This window comes from Mirounga leonina, unplaced genomic scaffold, assembly GCF_011800145.1.
Source record: "Mirounga leonina isolate KUSES-001 unplaced genomic scaffold, KU_Mleo_1.0 Mir_129, whole genome shotgun sequence".
NCBI lineage: Eukaryota > Metazoa > Chordata > Mammalia > Carnivora > Phocidae > Mirounga > Mirounga leonina.
Genome location: NW_023270323.1, coordinates 42,940,235 through 42,962,022, shown reverse-complemented (window position 1 = coordinate 42,962,022; position 21,788 = coordinate 42,940,235). Strand labels below are relative to the sequence as shown.

At 37.1% G+C, this 21,788-nt stretch overlaps 1 protein-coding gene across 1 annotated transcript; it reads right to left on the bottom strand.

Annotated features, from left to right (window-relative positions):
- Nucleotides 1-10,679: 10,679 nt before the first annotated feature.
- LOC118010248 (cytochrome c oxidase subunit 7B, mitochondrial) lies at nucleotides 10,680-11,013 on the bottom strand. Its single transcript, XM_035004416.1, has one exon. It carries the CDS (start codon nucleotides 11,007-11,009, stop codon nucleotides 10,680-10,682), a length of 330 nt encoding a protein of 109 aa, XP_034860307.1. The 5' UTR covers nucleotides 11,010-11,013.
- Nucleotides 11,014-21,788: the final 10,775 nt, after the last annotated feature.

The window sequence follows — 21,788 nt, the reverse complement described above, 5'->3', positions numbered from 1 at the left end:
GGACTGAAACACCTGCTTTTCTTGGGTCTTGAGACTGCTGACTTTCAGACTGGAATTTACATGACTGACTCTCCCAATTCTCAGGCCTTCAGACTTGAACTGGAACTACACATCAGCTCTCTTGGGTCTCCAGTATGCTGACTCACTTTTTAGATCTTGAGACTTGTCAGCCTCCATAAGTGGATGAGCCAATCTAATCATTGTAATAATGTCTCCCTCCCTCTCTCTCTGCTTAGATAGAAAGCAAGCAAGAAAGCAAGCAAGCAAGAAAGAGATAACCCTAATACAAGTTGTTCATAGATTTATTTTTTAAATTCCAGGTGGAAGGGGCTGTTTTGTAATTTTGGAATGCTTTGGTTTTAATTGCAATATGATTATGCTATTTATATTATTTTAAACACACACACACACACACACACTCTTACTCTTTCCGTAACCATCCTATCTTGGGTGAAAGCAGGAACTTTTTTTGGCTCGAAAAATGTGTAATTCTCCTTTCCGTTATTAATGTTTCCTATCTGTCCTTGGTGTCTCCTGTGGCTACTACTGTATTATGGAAGTTGTTGCTCTGGGGTGTAACCTACTGCCCTGGACTGTTTGCCTATACTGAACTGCTAAATCAGAGAGAAATAAACTTCTATTTTCTTGAGACTGCATTTTTGATCGCTTTCTTTAGCTTAGCCTTACTGTATCTAACTAACCATAGACAAACTTACCAAGTTTGTAGTTTGAAGAGAGACTGGCTCAGTGACAGCTTTACAAAATGGTCAGTTCCAACTAATGCAAATAAAATGCAGCACACATTTGGGAGTAACTCATAAAAGATGCTTTCTGTTATTTTGCCACTCTCTTCCCCACAACTACTTAAAATTCTAATAATTTTATTCCACAAACTAATTAATGATCTTATATCCTGAGATTTATAACACAAGCCAATAAATTTATTAATTTTAAATGAATAAAGAACGTAAAACGTTTCTCTTATTATGGTTGGACTGCTGTAACAGAATACCATAGACTGAGTGGATTATAAGGAACAGAAGTGTATTTCTTACAGTTCTGGAGGCCAGTTGTTCAAGATCAGGATGCTAGCAGATCCAGCAACTGGAGACAACATCTTGGTTCACAGCCAGCCATTTTCTTACTCTGTCCTCACATGGTGGAAAAGGCAAGTGAGTCCTCTGGGATCTCTTTTATAAGGGCACTAATTTCATTTATAAATTCCATTTATGAGGACTCTACCTTCCGAAGGCCCCACCTCCCGGATACCATCACACTGGGAATTAAGTTTCAACATGAATTCTGAAGGGACACAAACATTCAGTTTATAGCAACACTGTATTAGTTAAATGACTATATAAATATGTAACACATAAGACTAAGCAAATAATCTTGCTTAAAAATGGCATATAATACATGAGAAAAAGTAGTTGTGAATATAAGATTCCTCTTCTAATTGGAAACTTCCTTTTAAGTGTCATTAATAGCATTATTATTTCATTTTACATAAGCAATCATCCTAAATGTCCTCATTGCTTAGGCAATAACTGAAGAATTGACCACTTTGAAGTTGCATAACATTTAGCAAATAAAACTCTTTTCCTCTTGTTGGGTAGAGTCTTTAACTGGCCAAATTTCAAGCAGTTTGTTCTATGAATATGAAGTAAAATAATTATTTTTCATGTTGTCACATTAGGGAAATAACAAGCATAGCTCAAATTTATCTGTATTTCAAATAAAATACTTCAAAAATATGTTGAAAATTGAATTTTCACATATATGATGTGGGTAGCTTATTTAAAAGCAATTAATTTTAAGTAAAATTTTTGAAATGAGTGTGAGGTCAAAGTCTTATCCTATTTTATTGGGGATAATAGCTTAGATTGCTTATTCACTATTATTGGGGAGATAATATATATATTTCATATATAGAGTTACTAAACTGCAAAGTTTTCCTGGTACCACAATTTATAGATCATAAAAGTTAAGCAGACTTTGGCAGGGTGGTGTATTACCTTAAATTCTTGTAATATCAGGTGTTGTAATAATAATGCAATGTCTTGAATACTCTATTACTACAGTAGTAACAATTAAAAACTCAAGCTCCCAATTTAGTAGGTAGGGAGGCAGGTATATAGATAAAAGAGAGAAACTGGAGTGAATTTAAGGTTTTTCCTAGTACATGTCCCTCATACATATAAACATTTGAATGTGTTTCATTGAGAGAATGTGTTTGGCGAAATATAATGAGCTTCAAACGGTGACATTAACTGCAAGCCTATCTTAGCCGAAGGTAAGCAAAATATTTACAATATAGTTAACACACTTGAAGTAAATATAAATTATCATATAGCTTATTAATCTTTAGTTATTTCCTTAAAAAGTTTGAGAGATTCTATAATCAATGCAATTATGATGCTTAAAATATTTTCAGAACATTTAAGGATTTCTTAACCCACAAAATATGCATGTTCCTATTGCTTTACTTCCCTATTTTTTTTAAAAAATCAAATTCTGGCTACATCCATAGAAATTTGTCATATATCCCTCATTCAGCAAGTGTTGCAGCAGAAGAAGTTTAAAGGGCACTTAATTTCAATATTGTTAACAGCAATATAGAGGAGTCATATATATATTTAACTTAATCAAATTCAATTACAGAGGCTTGGAGAAAAAGAAAGAGACAGGAACAGAGGAAAAGCAAACACAGAGAAGACTGGGGAGAAACTAAAAGATTGAAACATAGATACAGATGACAGAGACAAAAATTAAAAATAAACAAATGCATATAGGACAGAACATTCCATCTAATGTTCTGCTCAGTAGCTCTACATGCTCCTGAGTAGTTTCTCGGTTTCCCATCGCTCTCACAAAAGGGCATGTCATCACACTCTTTCTGGGCCTACTGGACAATTGTATTAGTCATGAACATGCCTTGGTAAATGTGTATTATTGCATACATATATACAACAAAACCACATTAAATGAATATATATATATATATATATAACAGAAAACTACATTAAATGAATACTGAACTTTATAATAAACTACTTTGTAATTAATTTTGAATATGTAATTTAAGATTTTACAATTTTGTGATTTAATTTTGCAAATAGTATTTTTACCTCACAGGCTTATTTTAGAGCTCACTCCTACAACAGGATGGAGCCCTTCCCCCACCCACCCTGTTCATGTGACCCAAGCTCCAAACAACAATCTCAAAAATGAGTTTTTGGAAATTATCCAAGTTTTGAACTAGGGATAGCCTTTGTATTACCACAGCTAAATAACAGAGCTCTTGATATTAGGAAACGTGGCATTCATATTTAATATGTCATATAGAACAGTACTATCTCTTAACCACTTATTAAAGGGCTAAAATCCTCCTCCTCCACAATACTTCCATCACTCATTTATTCATTTTACCAGATAAAAATTTATAATAGCTTATTAAGCATTTAACTCACTTTAATCTGCAAACAACCTGTAAATCAGATATTATTTCCCTCAAATTTATAATAAGAAAATGGAAACAATGAGCCAGATAGCTAAGGGGCAGAACTAGATTCTGTAGATCTTTCTGAATTCAAAGTCCATACTATTTTAAGAAGTTGCCTTTAATGCAAAAATCTAGAAAGAACAACATTTTTTTAAAAAGAGTGACAGAACATTGTTTTCAAAACTGTATGTTTATTTCTATAGTTGGCATTATACTTACCATTTAAATGTTCTCATTTATGAAGTGGTTTTAAAACTCTCCTGCATGTATTATCTAATAAAATATCCATATACTTCTCTGTTGTTGTTGTTATATTTGTCAGACACCCATCAGTTATGGTTGTGTGCCTGATTGGAAGATCTTTCATTTCAAGAAAATGTGAAATGTTTCCATGGAGATCAGCTTGAGATAGCCCAGTGACGAACTTCTTAGCTATAATTTCACTTTGGTTTCTATGGTTTCCAGATAGGGGAAGAAAATGAAGTTGCAGATTTTTTTGTAATGTAAAAGGTTATTGGAAAATAAGAGATACTGCTCAAATTAATGTCATCCCCCTACAGGAAAGCAACTGCTGTTACTGCAAAACATGAAAGATTTGAAGATGCATGTTGTACATATGCACTTTTCTATACTGGTAACAAATGAGGAATTATTACGATACTTAAACAATTTCCAAAATTAGCAGAAACTTCTCTTAAAGGGGGTGAATTCATTGTTGTAATGCTTTAACAACGGGTACTAACTAATAACTGGCTTGCAATCTCTACTTCACTTTTCTCGCATCACATCTTTAAAGATGGAACACAGTGCATCTGCTAAATCAGTTAAGGAATGGGTGAAAACTGACACAGAGATAGCTCTTTATTCATTGTTTATAACTGAAACCAGAATTTAGTACTGTTTTACACACTTGTCATTGTTATTAACTTATCTATAAGGTTGTGTTATGAAACAAGAACTAGTAAATACTGGACCTCATATTCAAATCTTATTTAAAGTAAATCGACATAAGTTAAGACTGGTCAAATACATATTACCCCTTTGGCCCTAATAGCTCCAGCCTGACTCTTACTTACAGACCTTCTCAGTAGTTGGCAAGCAGCCACAGCATTTATTTATCAACATACCATCACCCCTGGGATTAGATCAGGGCTGTCTTTTCTTAGAAAGTCTGCAAAATTCCTAATGGAGCAGTAGACCAAAAGCCAAGAGATGTGAATTCTATTTTCATTTTAAATGGACTTCCATGTCACTTAGCCAATCCAGGCTAATCACGGGCATACATCTATTCAACAAGATACATGACCAGCTTACAGACTTCATAGGATTACTATAATTTCAAATGAGAAAAACATCCAATCCTTTAACAGCTGTAACAGCACATAGATATGGAAAACTTTAATTATTCATTCTTCACTTATTATTCATGCTTATTTAGAGCCCAGTAGCAAAATATAGCCATGGCAGCTCAGTTTTTCCAAATAAAAGGGAGAATATGTATCAAAATAAAGTTATCCAATTCTGCAGACAGCAAGCAAATGTATTCAATAACTGCCAAGTAATATTTTCCTCATAATGAGAATATATAGTAATATGGTTTTCCAAGAAGTGTGTGAGACAATGTAACAATTATATTGTGGCTGGTAATTTTATAAAGGCATCTAAAAGTTAGTTATAAGACACATGGACAACAACAAAATGGCTTGCCTCCAATGTTTTACATATGACCAAAATATCATATCCAGTGAGAAAGGTTAGAAACAGTAGAAGATTCAATATCTAAATTTTATTATGAGAAACCAGTGGTCACAAATTTCAATTATCACAAAAATCTTAAGTTTATATATGTATACATTCCTTAAAATAACTGTATTCTTAAAAACATGCATGTATATGTATGTGTGTGTATATTCTCTATACTTATATAGATATATGAATGTGTATCTATGTCTATATCTATACATATATACACATATGCATTCTCTCTCTCTCTACACACACACACACACACACACAGAGGCTTACACATACATAAACACAAGGAGGCTTACATATTTACACATATATAGGCTTTCACCCCATATCAAATCAGAAAATATTCAGGGTGAAGTTAAAGAGGAAAGTAACAGCCATTTTAAAATACTCATTACATGCCACATGCATTTCCTATTCTCTACTTCCTTGTTGATCTACTCTCTTGATAATATTTTTCACTCCCAAGGTTTTCACAACAATCTGTGATTTGCTCCCTATCTTCCCTAATTCCAGCCTGAATCTTTCCAGAATTTCCAACATGTATACCTGAAAAAAGATAACAGTGTAACTTGAAAGTAAAAGAACAGGTTCTAAAGTTTGACTCCTGGGGGCGCCTGGGTGGCTCAGTCATCAAGCGTCTGCCTTCGGCTGAGGTCATTGTCTCAGTGTCCTGGGATCTAGTCCCACATTGGGCTCCCTGCTCTGTGGGAAGTCTGCTTCTCCCTCCCCCACTCCCCCTGCTTGTGTTCCCTCTTGCTGTGTCTCTCTCTTTCAAATAAATAAATAAAATCTTAAAAAAAAAATAAAGTTTGACTCCTGGTTCCACAGTTTACAAGTTGTGTGGGAAAGTTTCATTCACTTTGAACTTAGTAGGGTATACAGGTGTATATGGCCATATGGGGAATTTCCTATTACAAGTGGACTGAGGAAGAAAAAATTCAAATCTGGTTCTGCGAAACCAGCTGGCCATAACTGAAAGTGGAGGGCTTCAGCAATACAGTTGAATTCCAAGTTGACACTGAAGATGACGGGAAATCTTCCTGATGGACCATATTTTAAGTAGAACACATAGTTGCTCATTTTACTTGGAAGGAAAAATTACCAGAGGTACAATTCCATACCAAGTCATGGGGACCGACTAATGGCGTGACAAACTGATCATGGAATTAAAAGGAACACTACTGCAAAATTGGTGACAGTAAGTTTGGGAATGGATTATGTGAACAGACTTCTCTAAATGGGCACAGAGTGGGAAGATATTCAGGTCCCATATAAATACACATAAAAGACTAGTCAGCAGAATATCATCTTAATAATCAGGTGGACAAGATGACCCATTCGTATGGCTATTACTCTCTTTCTCAGCCACCCTAACTATGCATTCTCAGTGCCTCGGACGTAAGTGATCACAACAGCAGGGATGATTACCTATGGGCTCACAAAATGGACTTGCCCCCATCAAGACTAGTCTGACTCTAGACACCGATGAATACACCCAATCTACCAATGGACAGGCCACAAATGCACCTATATTTAGCAGCATTCCTTGAACCACTTCAGACACTTAACAATGTAGATTTACCATCTGTCCCTGCAACTTTTCTATGAATACCATCATCCATGAACTTGCTAAATGCCTTATTTAGTACCTTGGTACACAACAAAGCACTGATCCTGACTAAGAAACTTACTTTATAGGAAATGAAATACATTAATGGATTCATGCTTATGGAATTCACTGATCTTACTATTCCTATCACTGATAGAATGGTGCAATAACCTTTTAAAAGTGTTAGTTATGGCAACAGCTAGATAACACTACCTTGCCAGGCTGAGGTAATGTCTTCCATGCTCTAAATGACCAACAAATACATAGTGCTATTTTCCCAGAGCTGGGAATTTCAGGCCTGGGAATCAACAAGTAGAGATGAGAATGGGTCCTACCACAATTACCTCTAGTGATCCACTAGAGAAATATTCTTTCTATAACTTTGGGTTTTGCTGGTCTAGCGGTTTTAGGCTTCTACTAGGGATCACATAAATGCCTCCACTAAACTAGAAGTTGACAGTGTCACCCTGTGATGGTTTGTAAAGGGATTTCGTGTACTTTTTTAGGGACAGGACTAGTGTATTAGTTTTATGAGGGGAAGTTGCATTATGTTAGGTAAAAGCATATTTTTGTTATTGTCTTTATTTGAAATACAAATAAAGTTAGGAAAGATGTACACTTACGTCAAATTGACAAGTGGTGGATTACTGTGGCTTTCTAAGTGTCAATTTAGCTAGGCTTCAACTACATTTTCCAGAATTCCTTCCCTCTGTGGTTTTAGATTAGGGTTAACCACAAGACAGATATGTATTATATAGGGATGGCAGACATAAAATAGCAACCTTTTTGTACTTGGAAGGCTGGCATAAAACACTGGGCACTGTGCAGCTTGTGTATGCCGTTGCTGATCTTCTGGCTTGCTTTATTGATAAGGAACAACGCCTGGACCTATAGCTATTTAAACTTCTACCAGATCTTTAGCTTTTTGGAGTACTGGGTCAGGTGAATGTTCAGTTCCACAGTGAAGGGCACCAACTTCTCCCATAAGTCATCCATGTCATCTTAATTATAGACAGTGACAAAACAAGCACAGGGTTTAGTTTATAGACATGATTCCAGTGCATCCTTCCTAATTCCAGTTGGTTTTTGCTCTCCCCTACTCCACATCCAGCTTCCCTGCTCTACTGAAAACTCACTCGGTACCAGATGGCAAGGCAACAGCCTTGTAAAAACGCCTCCACTGGCTCTCGCCACTGCATCGGTTCTAATTCCCATAATTAATCTGAGATTCTATATTACTTATATGGTTCTCCCTCTCTGATTAAACCCTGACTGATATAATTAGTATCTAGAATTTATTTAAAAACTTTTACAAAATGAGCAAGGCAAACAACTAAATAGACAAACGGAAAAAGAAACAGAAAAGTTGTGTGCACACGTGCATGCATGCACACACACACACATCCTGTGTTAGTTAGAGGCTAACACAGGATGCTGGACCTCATCAGTAATTAGGTTCAGGAAATACAGATTAAAACATGAGGTACTATTTCACACTCATCAAAGCAGCAAATACTAAAATGTATGAAAACTCCTAAGAGTGAGTTTGGACGTGGAAAAAAAGGAAATTGTATATATTACTGGTGAGAATGTAAACTATTTCACCACTTTGGGAAATAATCCAGCAATACTGATAAAGCTGAAAATGAGCATTCCCTAAGAACTACCAATTCTACACCTAGGAAGGACCCTAGAGGAACTTTCACATAGTAAAACTGGGAAGGAACACATAATGTCCTTTGTCTACAGAGTAACAGTATTAACGTATATTTGACATTGAGATACATTTATCTTGAGTTTAGTCATCCAGGAGGAGGTCGTCTCCAGTGTTGACTGTGTTAGGTATTCCTTAATGATCCCTACCTTGAGGTAATCATGCCCTTGTATAATCCCCTTCCCTTTTTTATAGCCTTGATTTAGTGTCTCACTTCTAGTGAATAAAATATGGTAGAGGTGATGGAATGTCACTTGCAAGATTAGGTTACAAAAGACCTTGGCTTCTGTATCCTTTACTCTGTTAGACTGTGAGTTGCCCCAGGGAGAAAACTACACAAAAGGAACTGGTATCTTCAGCCAATATTCAGTGAAGTCCTAAGGCCAGTGAACAGTCATATGTGCTTGGATATAGATCCTATCCTAGTTATACCTTGAAATGATTATTGCCCTGACACTCAGATTACAGAAGTGAGAGATCCTGAGCCAGAGATATCCAGCTGAGATTCCTGACCCACAGAAACGGTGAGATAATAAATGTTTATTGTTTTAAGCTACTGAGTTTTAGGGCAATTTATAAAATAGCAATAGATAACCAATATACTCTCCAATAATCATTGCAAACCCACAGTCGTAAACAAATTCATTATTTGTAGACTAATATTCATTAATTCAACCAATAATTACTGAAGGTCTAATCTATCAAGCCCTGTTACAGGGATAAAGTCACAAAAAACCCAGTTTCCAAACTATGCTTTTATGGAGCTTTGCACACAGACAATAAACAAAATATATCTTATCTCAGATGATGACAATTGCTATGGGGAAAAATAAAGCAAGGAAGCAGGACAGACAAAGCCCAAACTAAGGACGGGCTGTGATTTTAAAAAGGGTAGTCAGAGGCCTCCTCTGAAAATATGACATATGAACAAAACCCTGAAAAGTATGATGAAATGAGTCATACAAGATCTGGAGGAAGTACATTCCAAGCAGAGAAAAGAGCAAATGGAAATGTCCTGATACAGGAGTAAGACTGACCAGTACAGCATCTAGGGGGCCTGTGTACTTTTCTAAGGACTTTGGCTTTAACTCTCGAGTGAAATGTGGAGTCATTGGGTTTTGAAAAGAGGAGTGATATCACTAATGTTTTAAAATAATCATTCAGGGGGTGCCTGGGTGGCTCAGTCGGTTAAGCATCTGACTTTGGCTCAGGTCATGATTCCCGGGTCCTGGGACTGAGCCCCGCATCAGGCCCTCTGCTCAACGAGGAGCCTTCTTCTCCTTCTCCCTCTGCCATTCTCCCAGCTTGTGCTCTCTGGCTCTATCTCTCTGACAAATAAATAAATAAAAATAAAATAAAATAAAATGATCATCCTGGCTTCTGTGTTAAAAAAAGTTGTGTGTGGTGGGGTAGAGGATGCAGGTTTGGGGGGTACATCATGTGTTGAAGAAGGAGACTGGTGAGAAAGTTTTTATAATAACCCCAGTGAGAGTATGGTGATTCAGATCATGGCGGGAAAGATTAAGGATGTGAAAAATAGTCAGATTATGCATATGTTTCTTTTTATCATGAATATGTTTTAAGGAAAGATTCAACAGAATTTGCCAAACAATTCAACTAATTTGTAAAGTACATATGTGTGTATACCCACTAAGGGATACCTAGTGTAAATCATTAAGACAGAAAATACATGATTAACTCTACTTTCAAATATTTATTATTCATAATCTGCTATAACCTGTAGCCATTGCTACTGTCTTGCTTTTAGGCACTATAATGAGTATTTTCAACAACTTTTTTTTTAAAATACTTTATTTATTTATTTATTTATTAGAGAGAGAGAGAGAGAGAAACAGCATGAGAGGGGAGAGGGTCAGAGGGAGAAGCAGGCTCCCCGCCGAGCAGGGAGCCTGATGCGGGACTCGATCCCAGGACCCTGGGATCATGACTTGAGCCGAAGGCAGTCGCTTAACCAAACAACTTTTTAAAGGTTTCAAATGTATTTTATTTCTTCAACTATGCTATATTTTAATGAGCAGCAGAGTGCTTAAATGACAAGCTGATTTTGAAACAATTTTGTGTTACAGTAACTTCGATGGCTACTCATCATTCCACTCTCTTGGAGCGACTCTGCCAACAGGAGACAGGTTCCATTCTATTCCAATCTGTGTGGCTATAAACATCCATGCAACAACACAGAAAGCGGTCCCACTGGCTAGTACAGTGTTACCGTATTTGTCATGGAAATCTTGTGAACGATTTTCGTGGCTCTGTCTTGACCTAATTTGTTGAATGCTTTGAATCTTGAACCTATTTAGTGCATTTTTGGTCAAGAGAAACATGATGAAGGTGTCACAGAACTGCCGTTGATTGAAGCTGTCAATTTCCTTGCAAAGAGACCTGGAAAAACAAAAGATAAGCAATGACATCTGATCTACGTTTAGTTCCTCCCTCTGAATGCTTCACTCACACCACTCCTTAGAGTATGACCAGTCCTATAGCTTTAATACCATGATGCCTGGTTTGAGTCTCAGCTCTGCTACTGATTAGCTGTATGTACTCAGGCAGTTACTTAACCTCTCTTTGCCTTAGTCTCTTCAAGGGCAAACTGAGACAATAATGCCCAGCTCCAACGTGTGCTGTGTGTGGAACAGCACTCCAGCGGGTCTTAAGGGTTCCCTTGCTTCAAGTTAGTACACTCCTTACTTGCTAACCTAAGGTCCTTGATCTGTAACAGAACTAATTTACTTTCTTTGAGATATGTAGACCACTGGCCTTGAGGAGTGAAGGACTAGAACTTTCCCAGGCCACAGAAGCCAGAAAGTCTGTTAGAACTACCACCTCGGCTTTCTGATTAGTCTGGTAGTTCTTTTATTTATTTATTTATTTGTTTATTTATTTATTTATTTATTTATTTATTTATTTATTTGAGAGAGAGAGAGAGAGAGCAGGAGAGGGGGGAGGGTCAGAGGGAGAAGCAGGCTCCCTGCCGAGCAGGGAGCCCGATGCGGGACTCGATCGCGGGACTCCAGGATCATGACCTGAGCTGAAGGCAGTCGCCTAATCAACTGAGCCACCCAGGCGCCCCTTAGTCTGGTAGTTCTTTAGCAAAATGTTTTTCTTTTTTAGTTACACGGATGACTTTACTGACTTCCCTTTGTGCATCTGTAGACCTTGCCTTCCCCTCCAGAGAGAAGAGAGCACTCCAGCACATCACGGAACAAGAACCAGACCCTCCTGCACAACCCCCTCTCACTGAGATAACTTCTGTAGTTGGCATCATTGAGTCTGCATGAATGACAGACATTGGGGAGGGTATGTGCTATGGTGAGCGCTGTGAACTGTGTAAGATTGTTGAATCACAGACCTGTACCTCTGAAACAAATAATACATTATATGTTAAAAAAAAAAAAGAAGAAGATAGTAGGAAGGGAAAAATGAAGGGGGGGATCGGAGGGGGAGACGAACCATGAGAGACTATGGACTCTGAGAAACAAACTGAGCGTTCTAGAGGGGAGGGGGGTGGGGGGATGGGTTAGCCTGGTGATGGGTATTAAGGAGGGCACATATTGCATGGAGCACTGGGTGTTATATGCAAACAATGAATCATGGAACACTACATCAAAAACTAATGATGTAATGTATGGTGATTAACATAACATAATAAAATAAAATTAAAAAAAAAAAAGAAATGTTGAAGGTCACTGCATTCCCTTTGCTGATCAACCATCCTAAACCTCTTTAAAAACCCTTGGGTCAAGGAGAAACCTCAGTTTGCTTTTAGACAAGAGTCCACCTTCTCCTCAGGTTCCCAGCTTCCTGAATAAAGTTCAAATTTCTTTCCAATCAAAACTTGTCCCTTGAGAGATGATCTTTCAGGTGATGGACAGCTGTACTTGGGTTCCATAACATGAGGCTTACATGTGATAATCCCTAACAACAACTGTAAGCACACAGTAAGTGCTCTTTTCTATTCATGAACAGCCAATGGCTTGTTCCCTAGACTCCAAACCAATCAGCATGATGGACAAAATGACAATTCACAACATGTCCCACAAGTCCAATGACCTGTGACTACATAAACTCAGGTTTCAGTCAGAATTATAAGGCAGTCACAGAGTATGTCATACTTCCTCCCTGCTGCTCCTTTCCCCCGCTCTCTTAACCCCTTTCCTCACCTCCTCCCCCCTTCTCTTTCTTTACCTAATTCCTGCCTTGTACCTTTCTACAGGTAAAAGTCTATTTGTCTTTTAAATCCCAGTCTAAAGGTCACCACTTCTGTGAAATCTCCAAATCTCACTAGGTTGAATAAAGCCCCTCTTCTCTGGGCTACTACACTTCTTATAACCCTTGTTTCGTAGCATGATGTATTGGCTTTATCGTAGCATGATGTATTGGCTTTATCGTTTTTTAAAATAGACTTTATTTTTTTTTAGAACAGTTTTAGGTTCACTGCAAAAGTGAGTGGAAAATACAGAGTCCCCATACACATGCTGACCCCACACAGGCATAGCTTCCCTCTCCCGTATCAGGCTAATAAATTTGTTACGTTTGTTACAATTAATGAACCTACATAACAGTCCTTTATCAGATATGTCTTTTGCAAATATTTTCTCCCAGCCTGTAGCTTGTCTTGTCATTTTCTTGATAGAATATATTCTCCTCCAATAGCCTACAAGGTCCTTATGGGCAAGGGCTGTAACCTTGTATACACAGTAGCTGACACAAAAGCACAGAAAGAATAGTTTTTTTTTTTATTTTTTATTATTTTTTAAAGATTCTTTATTTATTTTTTTGACAGAGAGAGACACAGCGAGAGAGGGAACACAAACAGGGGGAGTGGGAGAGGGAGAAGCGGGCTCCCTGCTCGATCCCAGGACCCTGGGATCGTGACCTGAGCCGAAGGCAGACGCTTAACGACTGAGCCACCCAGGCGCCCAAAGAACTGTTTTTTTAAACCAGTCTGAAATATAAATGAATACTGGTAGCCTTAAAGAAGTTAAAGTGAACACTGAGGGCAAGTCAAAAAATCATGAAATCAGATGTACATGTCATAACAGCCCTAATTATTTTATTTTTTAAACAGATAGTTAATATTGAACAAGAGATCTGGAAGCAGAAACACATGGAGTTCTGTCAATTTCTTTTCTTTGTGCAAGCTGTCAAACAGTGCTCAGTCTCTAGCAATGACATATGTTAACTCTGGTCCAAATGCAGGCAACATGGATACAAAAATGCCTGAGGTCAGTACTTGTAAACTTGTAACTGTTCACTGAAATTTGCCAACTCAAATGACTTTATTCCCAACTTAGAAAACAAGACCCTAAGGTTCTCTTTTATTTCCTACCAGATGGTAAAGTGGTACTCTTCATGATTGTGATGAAGGGGACAAAAACAGAACCAAATGCCTTTCTTCTGAGGTTCCAAATACTCAGTTTTTGGTACTGTTTGTTTGTTTTTTTCCTGTTAGTCATGAATCTCTCCACCAAAATGCACTAAGGTGTTAATTTGAATTGAATTCAGAAAGAAAGCTGAAGGTGAAAAGGCAGGATATGACAGGTGCAGCCTTAATTCAATACCAAAACACTTGTGGCACATAGAATGGCACAAAACCAGAGAATAATTGTGATAGCAGGGATTTCTTGTGGGTCATCGATGCATGCCTGCTACTTCATGACAAAGTGATTGCATTATTCCTATCCTCAAGATGTTAAGTTGAAACTCAGATATTTTGTCTCTAGTGACACTGATCACATCGCTTTGTAGCTTGGTTCATCCTTTGGTTATTCCTGTATCTGTGAAGCTTTCCTCTTCCACCTAGCCTGAACTTTCTTGTACCAGTAAATATGCATTATTAAGAATTTTCTTTTAGGAACTCCCATAGTTTGTAGTTGGCATTTCATCCCATAATAAACAAAACGCAGTCTTTCACTCCTTTTTTGTTTTTCCTTGTCAGCATCAGCTACATCTGTCTCAATTGCTTCCATATCTATATTATATCTATTTCTGTTTATAAAACACAAGTAAGAGCTGGGAATCCATGGCTTAGAGAAATTTTCCATACTGTTCAATTCCATATAACTTACTTTTATAATAAATTTCGTATTATTGAGAAACCTAAGCCTATTACTAGAAGAACTGAATCAATAAGGTCTAATATCCATATGAAAGCATAAAAGATTCAATAATATAATGCAGGTAAAGAAAATATTTCTCAAAGTAGATACTTTCTGATGGAAACAGACCACAAAGAGATGGAAGAAGACAGATTTCTCTAGGTAATAAGAACAAAGCAGAGGTTCTCTTGTGCCTGTGGCAATAAAAGAAAAGAAATATGTTCTGAATAAATATAAATAGTTAAAGAGAGTGAAGTATCCTATGAGGATGAAGAGGAAAAATTGATTGCGTCATCTACTTTATACAGCAATGTTGAAACTCAGTTTAGGAAAATAACTAATACTAGACTTCAATCTAAGTGCAAGAAGGAGGTATATATATTTGAAGCCTCATGGATAACAAAAATAATTTCAAATCACTAGAGGCCATAAAAAGAAATAACACAATAATATATTAATATAGTAAGGAAACTAGTATTTAATGAATATATGCCTGTTTGCCAGACATTGTCCCAGAATTTTGCACATTTGCAAAAACAGTATGCAATGGTGATTATTTATCTCCATTCTGTACCTAAGAATAAATGACAGGCCAAGATGTGAATTCAGCTCCCCTGATTATAAATCTAGTACATTTTTCAACTATCATTTTTCTATCATTTTTCAAAGCATATTCAATTCTGAGTATTGGAAATAAAAAAATCCAAACACCCAATACGGTTTACCAGAGGTGGTTTACTGTAATATCGGCCGAGTGACTACTGGCATGTGAGGGTCTGGGCTGGGTGGCAGGAGTTCCATGCCTACTCTCGAGAAGCTCATGGTAGAGTGAGGGAATGAACTCTACCATCTCTAGCCACTGGCTAGAGATGAATACAGGGTGTCCCTGGTCCACAGGAGGAATTACATTTCAACCTGGAGTTCTAGAAATGGTTATAGAGGAAATGACACCTAGGCTAGATCTTGAAAGGATGATTAAGATACAAAAACCAAAGCTGGGAGTGCAGAGCGTAGACGAAGAGCAAAAGTGAAAGCACAGAGGGCTGAAAAACTACGCAGGCAGGGCAACTGGTAAGCTCCGTAACACTAAGTGCTAAGAGAAGAAGTGGACGCGCACAGATGAGCCGGGAGGGATGAGGAAAGAAGAGCAGCACCGTGAGGACTTCACATGCCCCGCTCTGGGATTTAGACTCAATTCTATAGATCACTGTTTCTCACTAATGTGAAAAGAGCACTCAAACTCACAGCCTTTTTTCTGTGAGTTAACAATGAGAAGTCTTAGTTCTGCGTTTTTACTTTCACAATTTAAAGAAAGATAACAATATGAGACCTGGATGATGTAGCTTATCAATTACTGGTGCCTGCGTTTATCTTTGTCCTGCGTTTTTTGCTTGTACTAGTGTACAACACTGATTTATCCTGGACTAATGGGAAAAGAATGGAGGCAGCTTTCATATTTAAGTAATGTGGTCATGCCAGGGACAAAATGAAGAATCAGACAAAATCGAGTCATGCCTCAGCTCACTATATGGAACAGACATGCGAAAATAAAAGAACTATGGCCACAGCAAGCACTGTTGCAGACTCTGGACAATATTAATGGTCATATCGAATTAATATTATCATTTTGAATTTTCTTTGTTGTACAGTTTGGTTCATTTTTAATTTGAAAATGTTTTAGTTTCATAGTTGTATCCTTTTTTTTTTTTAAGATTTATTTATTTATTTATTTGACAGAGAGAGAGAGAGACAGTGAGAGAGGGAACACAAGCAGGGGGAGTGGGAGAGGGAGAAGTAGGCTCCCCGCTGAGCAGGGAGCCCAATGTGGGGCTCGATCCCACACTTGGGATCATGACCTGAGCCGAAGGCAGATGCTTAACAACTGAGCCACCCAGGTGCCCCTTTTAGTTGTATCTTAAATTTGGTTTTATGTTTACACATGTATAAATGATTTTAAAATAAAGTAATTCAAGATGGACAAATGATATGAAGGAATTTGTTTCCCCTTTAAAAAGATTCCATATGTAACCCAAGTTTGAGAAACATTCTTATAGAGGAGAGACCACTGATGGAATGGGAAAAAATCTGGAGGAAAAAGAGCTTTATCAAGATAATTGTTAGGTGGAAAATGGGTAGGAAGGTGGCAAAAGTTGCAGAAAAGGTAGGAGCTTATTTCAATATAAATGTTTACTTCAATGGTTGAAGAAAATGATGATGAGGATCTGACTTAAATTCTGATAAAACAGATGGAAAGGAACTAGAATTGAGAAATATTAGGAAAAGAAAATCACTCTGATGCAGAAAATAAGTAAACTGAGTAAGTCCATTCATGTAGCCTCTGGTTTACCATTTTGGACCAAAATTCTATTTTTGTTAAAAATCAGCAGACACTGACACTAGCTTGTAGCTTATCCCAGGGAATTAGAGTGTGGGTGATTTAGGTACAGAATGCAGAAAGGTCAAAGCAGACATAATTGGGGTGCTCTAGGAATAGAAAGGTCTAGATACCTGAAGAGAGGAAGGGAGGGATCCGAAAACAATCGTATGGTCCTAAGGAAAAAAAAAATCAACTTCATCCAGTTTAAGTATAGGGTAACACAGATCAATTAGCTTAGCTTTGATATAAGGTTTTCTATTTAACTTTAGGGAGAAAATTAGAAACTGTGTCCTATTCTCAAATATGCCTAGTATTACTAGTAAGTATCACACAGAGAGATGGTGCTCAAGAAGGGATTAAGTGAATACCAAATTTTCCCAACCTGGACTCTATTGACATTTTGGTTCAAGTAATTCTTTCTTGTGGGGGGATATTCTGTTCATTGCAGTGTGTTTAGCAGCATCCCTGCCCCTGTGTACCACACACGAGTAGGAAGTACCTTCCTCCCCTCAGTTGTGACACCAAAAATATATCTCCAGACACTGTCAAATGTCACTTGGTGAGTAAAATCATCACTGGTTAAGAACCACTGTTATATACAAAGTAAAGTGTCTCCTGTCACTTCTCCCATAATCCTCTAAATGGCATTATTCTATTCAATACAAAGGCTTAAATTCTAAGAAAATACATTCTCCCATTCCCTGCCATGGACTGCATAAAGACTACCTATCAACATTTTTTCCTGAACTAATCTCAATTTTAAAAATGTGCAGTACACAACTTAGATGCATCAATCTATCTGGGCATCTGCTTGCTTGTCTATAAAATAAAAAAAGTGGGGTGAATCTGGCTTTTCCCAAACCTGCCTGATGCTAAGAGTCATCTGGAATCTTTATTACAAAATGTAGATTACTAGACTCCATGTCAAACTTACTGAAACAGAGCATCCAGGGAAGTAGCCTGAGAATCTGTATCTTTTTAAAAAGTTCTCAGAGCTTGTTTGGAGGTTCTAGCAGGGGAAGAGTCTTGTCATCAGACAAGTTTATGGAACAGTGAATCAGATAATCTCTAAGGTCCTATCCAGCCCTAACACTCTAGACCTTTCCAAAGAGAAAAACATTTTAGGAAGACCATTTATTCTTTTAGGCCACTGGAAGAGTACAGTAGTAATTGAATTCACCACCACGGTAATTTAAAAAGCAGCACCTGAGTGACCTGAGTTATAGGAACCCCCTGGGAATAAGCTAGTCAACAGAAACATTTGGCAGCATTTAAAAACATTAGTAACACTGGTGTTTTGCTGTATAATGAATGATACACTTTCGAAGCTGAGGCTCCTTGACTGCATTGCTCAGTTGTAACACCTTTATTTCCACCTGCTTTTATTTCTACTCTTCTTTTTACAGCTTCAGAATATTGACACACAGTAAGAAACAATAAAAAAAAGGCAATCTTCTTGAAATGAAAATGCACATAACCTACAGAGTCTTCTGTTCATTTATGTGTTTCTCAGAAGACTATGCTGCTCAAGGAAGGATTAAGTGTACACAGTGCAAAGTGTCTCCCATCATGATTACTTAAGCCTTCAGCCTTTTTGTAACAGGAAATATGGGAACCCTGCAAGCATCAATGCTGCTGGTGGAAATGCTGAACAATGGTTCTGTTTCATATGTAATGATATCATCTCCTGAGTCACTCACTGAATTGATGGGTGGTACAGCCATTTGCTTAAGGCTGTGGTTTATGCCACTTTATTAAGTCTAAAAAGTTACATAAATGGATGTTACCTGAACAAATTAAAAGGCAGATCACAGTAGTGAGTTGTTAGGTGAGGAGGGAGAAGTAACAGAATGGACAACTTGTGAGTTGATGTCCTCAAATGACAAATGTTGCCTGAAAAGTGAAGGGATATAAGGTATTACTCTCCCTCACAGTCAGTGGCATGACTGTGCAAAATAATTCTTATTTTCCATTAAACTTTCATAAGCCCATCAAATTTCCTCACGGTGGATGTCCATGTTAATTTTACATTTTGATCTATTTCAAACATTGGAAACAGATGACCTTGTTATTTTAGGCAATGTGTTAAGTGTTAAAGGACTGCTGTGGTTACTCTCAAAAGATTTTATATTAACTGCATTCCATAGCTCATAGATTATTGTATAGTCACGTCCTGCCTGAAGAGACTATTTCAGTGGACCAACAAGTCAAAATATCTGGATAAATGCACAGCATTTTTCCAACCTAATCTTGGAAAAGAAGAAGATCATGGTTACAATAAATTCTAGAAACTTTGAAAATTTTATCCAGGAAATGATACGGAGTCACCGAAAGACATCAGGGGTGTGAATTACATGGTCAGATTTGTAGCTTAGGCATTCTCTGGTACAAGTATGGGGAAAAGTTTGCAGGAGAATACTGCAAATGCTCCAATGGATAATGATAAGACTTGAACTTGGACAGTTCACCCAATTAAACTCTCAAAATACGCCAGTCTCTTATTTCTGTAGTCATCATATTTCTGTATCCAATCCTCAGCTTTGCAGAGCCACAACAAAATTCTTTGGTACAGGCACCACCTAAGGATGACAACCTCTGAGGATCTACCTCATGCCACTGGAGATCTTAGAACTTGATGTATAAACCAGAATGTGGGCATTAATTTTTTAACTTCAAAAGAAAAATATTCCATTCCAGTGAATGGAATACCTCACTTATCTCTTAGCTTTACTACCTTGATGCAGATTTCAATCATAAAGTGACCTTACTATCAATATTCACCAAAAGATGTGCCTATTTTACTAGTTCCGTTTGATGTTAGTAGGTGTTACTTTTTAAAACGCGCTTCAAAGTCATCTAAATTTGTGCAATATGCAGATAACAAAGTCAAATTCTTCTTTATTGAAGCATTTTCCAAATCTTGTGCTACCATACACAGCTATTCTCTCACAGGGATGGTGCTTTCCAAACTGAGCTAAACATGCCATGCTTTTTTTCTCCTGGAGTGTATCTCTGTATTAGTGTTTTCCAGAGCACACTTCAGGGAACATCAAAAGAATGTCTCTGTGTTCTCAATGCTGTTACATCATTGTACTCATTTCCAATAGTTTAATAGCTCCAGGAGGGATTTCACAAACAAAACCACTTCCTTGTGGGGACTTTTTAACATAGGACTGAAGAAGCACAGAGTGCATGATAAGCCCAGGCTATCTTAACAGCACTCATAGTAGCAATTAACTCTAGCCTTCATTATGTGATTCTAACTTCTGCAGTATTAATATTTGTGTAGATGTTTCCCTCCTCTCCACATCTACCTTTATGCATTAAATGCTCTATGAATAGAAAGATTGCATGATGCTGCACTGGCCATTAGAGTTGCCTCAATAATCCCTCTTTGCATAATCTGAAATTTTCATTTAAATCTTGAAATGAAAATGTACAAGCCATCCCTGCAGTTAATCTAATTATGTCACTGATAATGTAAAAGTAAAAATTAAAATTTTTAACTTTCAGATGTCACAGACATTTTAAATCTGAAAGACAATTAACTGAATGTTTCCATTTTTCATGAAAATAGTTTTTAATTTCCAACCTGAAATTAGGACAGTAAGGGTCTACTCCAGAAAATTAATTTGGATCAAATTCCAAATTCAGATTGGAATATTTAGCGCTGTAAAATAATCCTTTCTTCCTTGTTTCTAAAATCTCCAGATCTTTTATTTACGACTTGAACTATCTCTGCCCTCCTAAATTACGCTCAAAATGTATCTGTAAATAAAACCTTTACGAGTAAGGCTTTTGTTCTTGCCATCCTCTGGGCAACTTAGGGAGCATTTGCAGAGAAATTCCATTTGATGAGAAAAGCACTTCACAGCCCTAAAGTAATAACTATGATCACTTTCCAAGTTGTTTTTCTGGGCCAGTTCTCTCTTTCGGTATACTTTTTTTTTTCCTTTACTTTCATAAAGTTTTGAAAACTTTTTTAAAACTTTTAACAAGATGTTGGCATTTCACCTTTTTTTGTTCTCCCATTTAGGATCCATTATTTGGAAGTGAGAAGGACTTTGGCCAGAGGGCTGAGTCTGGTAAACTGATATTTTTTTTTCCTTGTAAATGCCTCAGAAGAAACAGTGAGACAGGATGCACTTTGCCAAACCTTGGGGCAGGGATTCTGCTTTAGTGAACTGATATTTCATTTTAGTTTTTAAGTTCCTGAGGGGAAGGACACTAAAGAAGAGCTTTCCCATCTAAACACATGCAACAGAAATTCAGAACACAGATTCTTGCTTTGAAATCCTAAAACTTCCAATTAGAATTCTAGTTTCAAAGAGGTTACTTTCAGTTTCTTTCATTAATCTAATGGAGTCTAAAATGTCACGGACTAAAAATGGCATTCTAAACCAAATTAGCATAATTAACCATGTGAATATTTGTTAATTGGAAAAGTAAGATTTCTATGCAAATAGGCCAAAATTTTGATTACGTATACAATTTATGCAGCTTACACCCACTGCTGATGATGGAACTGTGGGTTTCTTTATATAACGTATTTTATCACATTTATCAAATCCAAATCATTAGATCTAAATGACATAGACATCATTTTAAATTGTCCTTTAATATCTGCAGTAATTGTTTGGTCACTGGACATTCATGAGTTGATATTATAAACATATGTTAAGGAAGAACATGGATTGAAATAGGAGGGTGGGGAG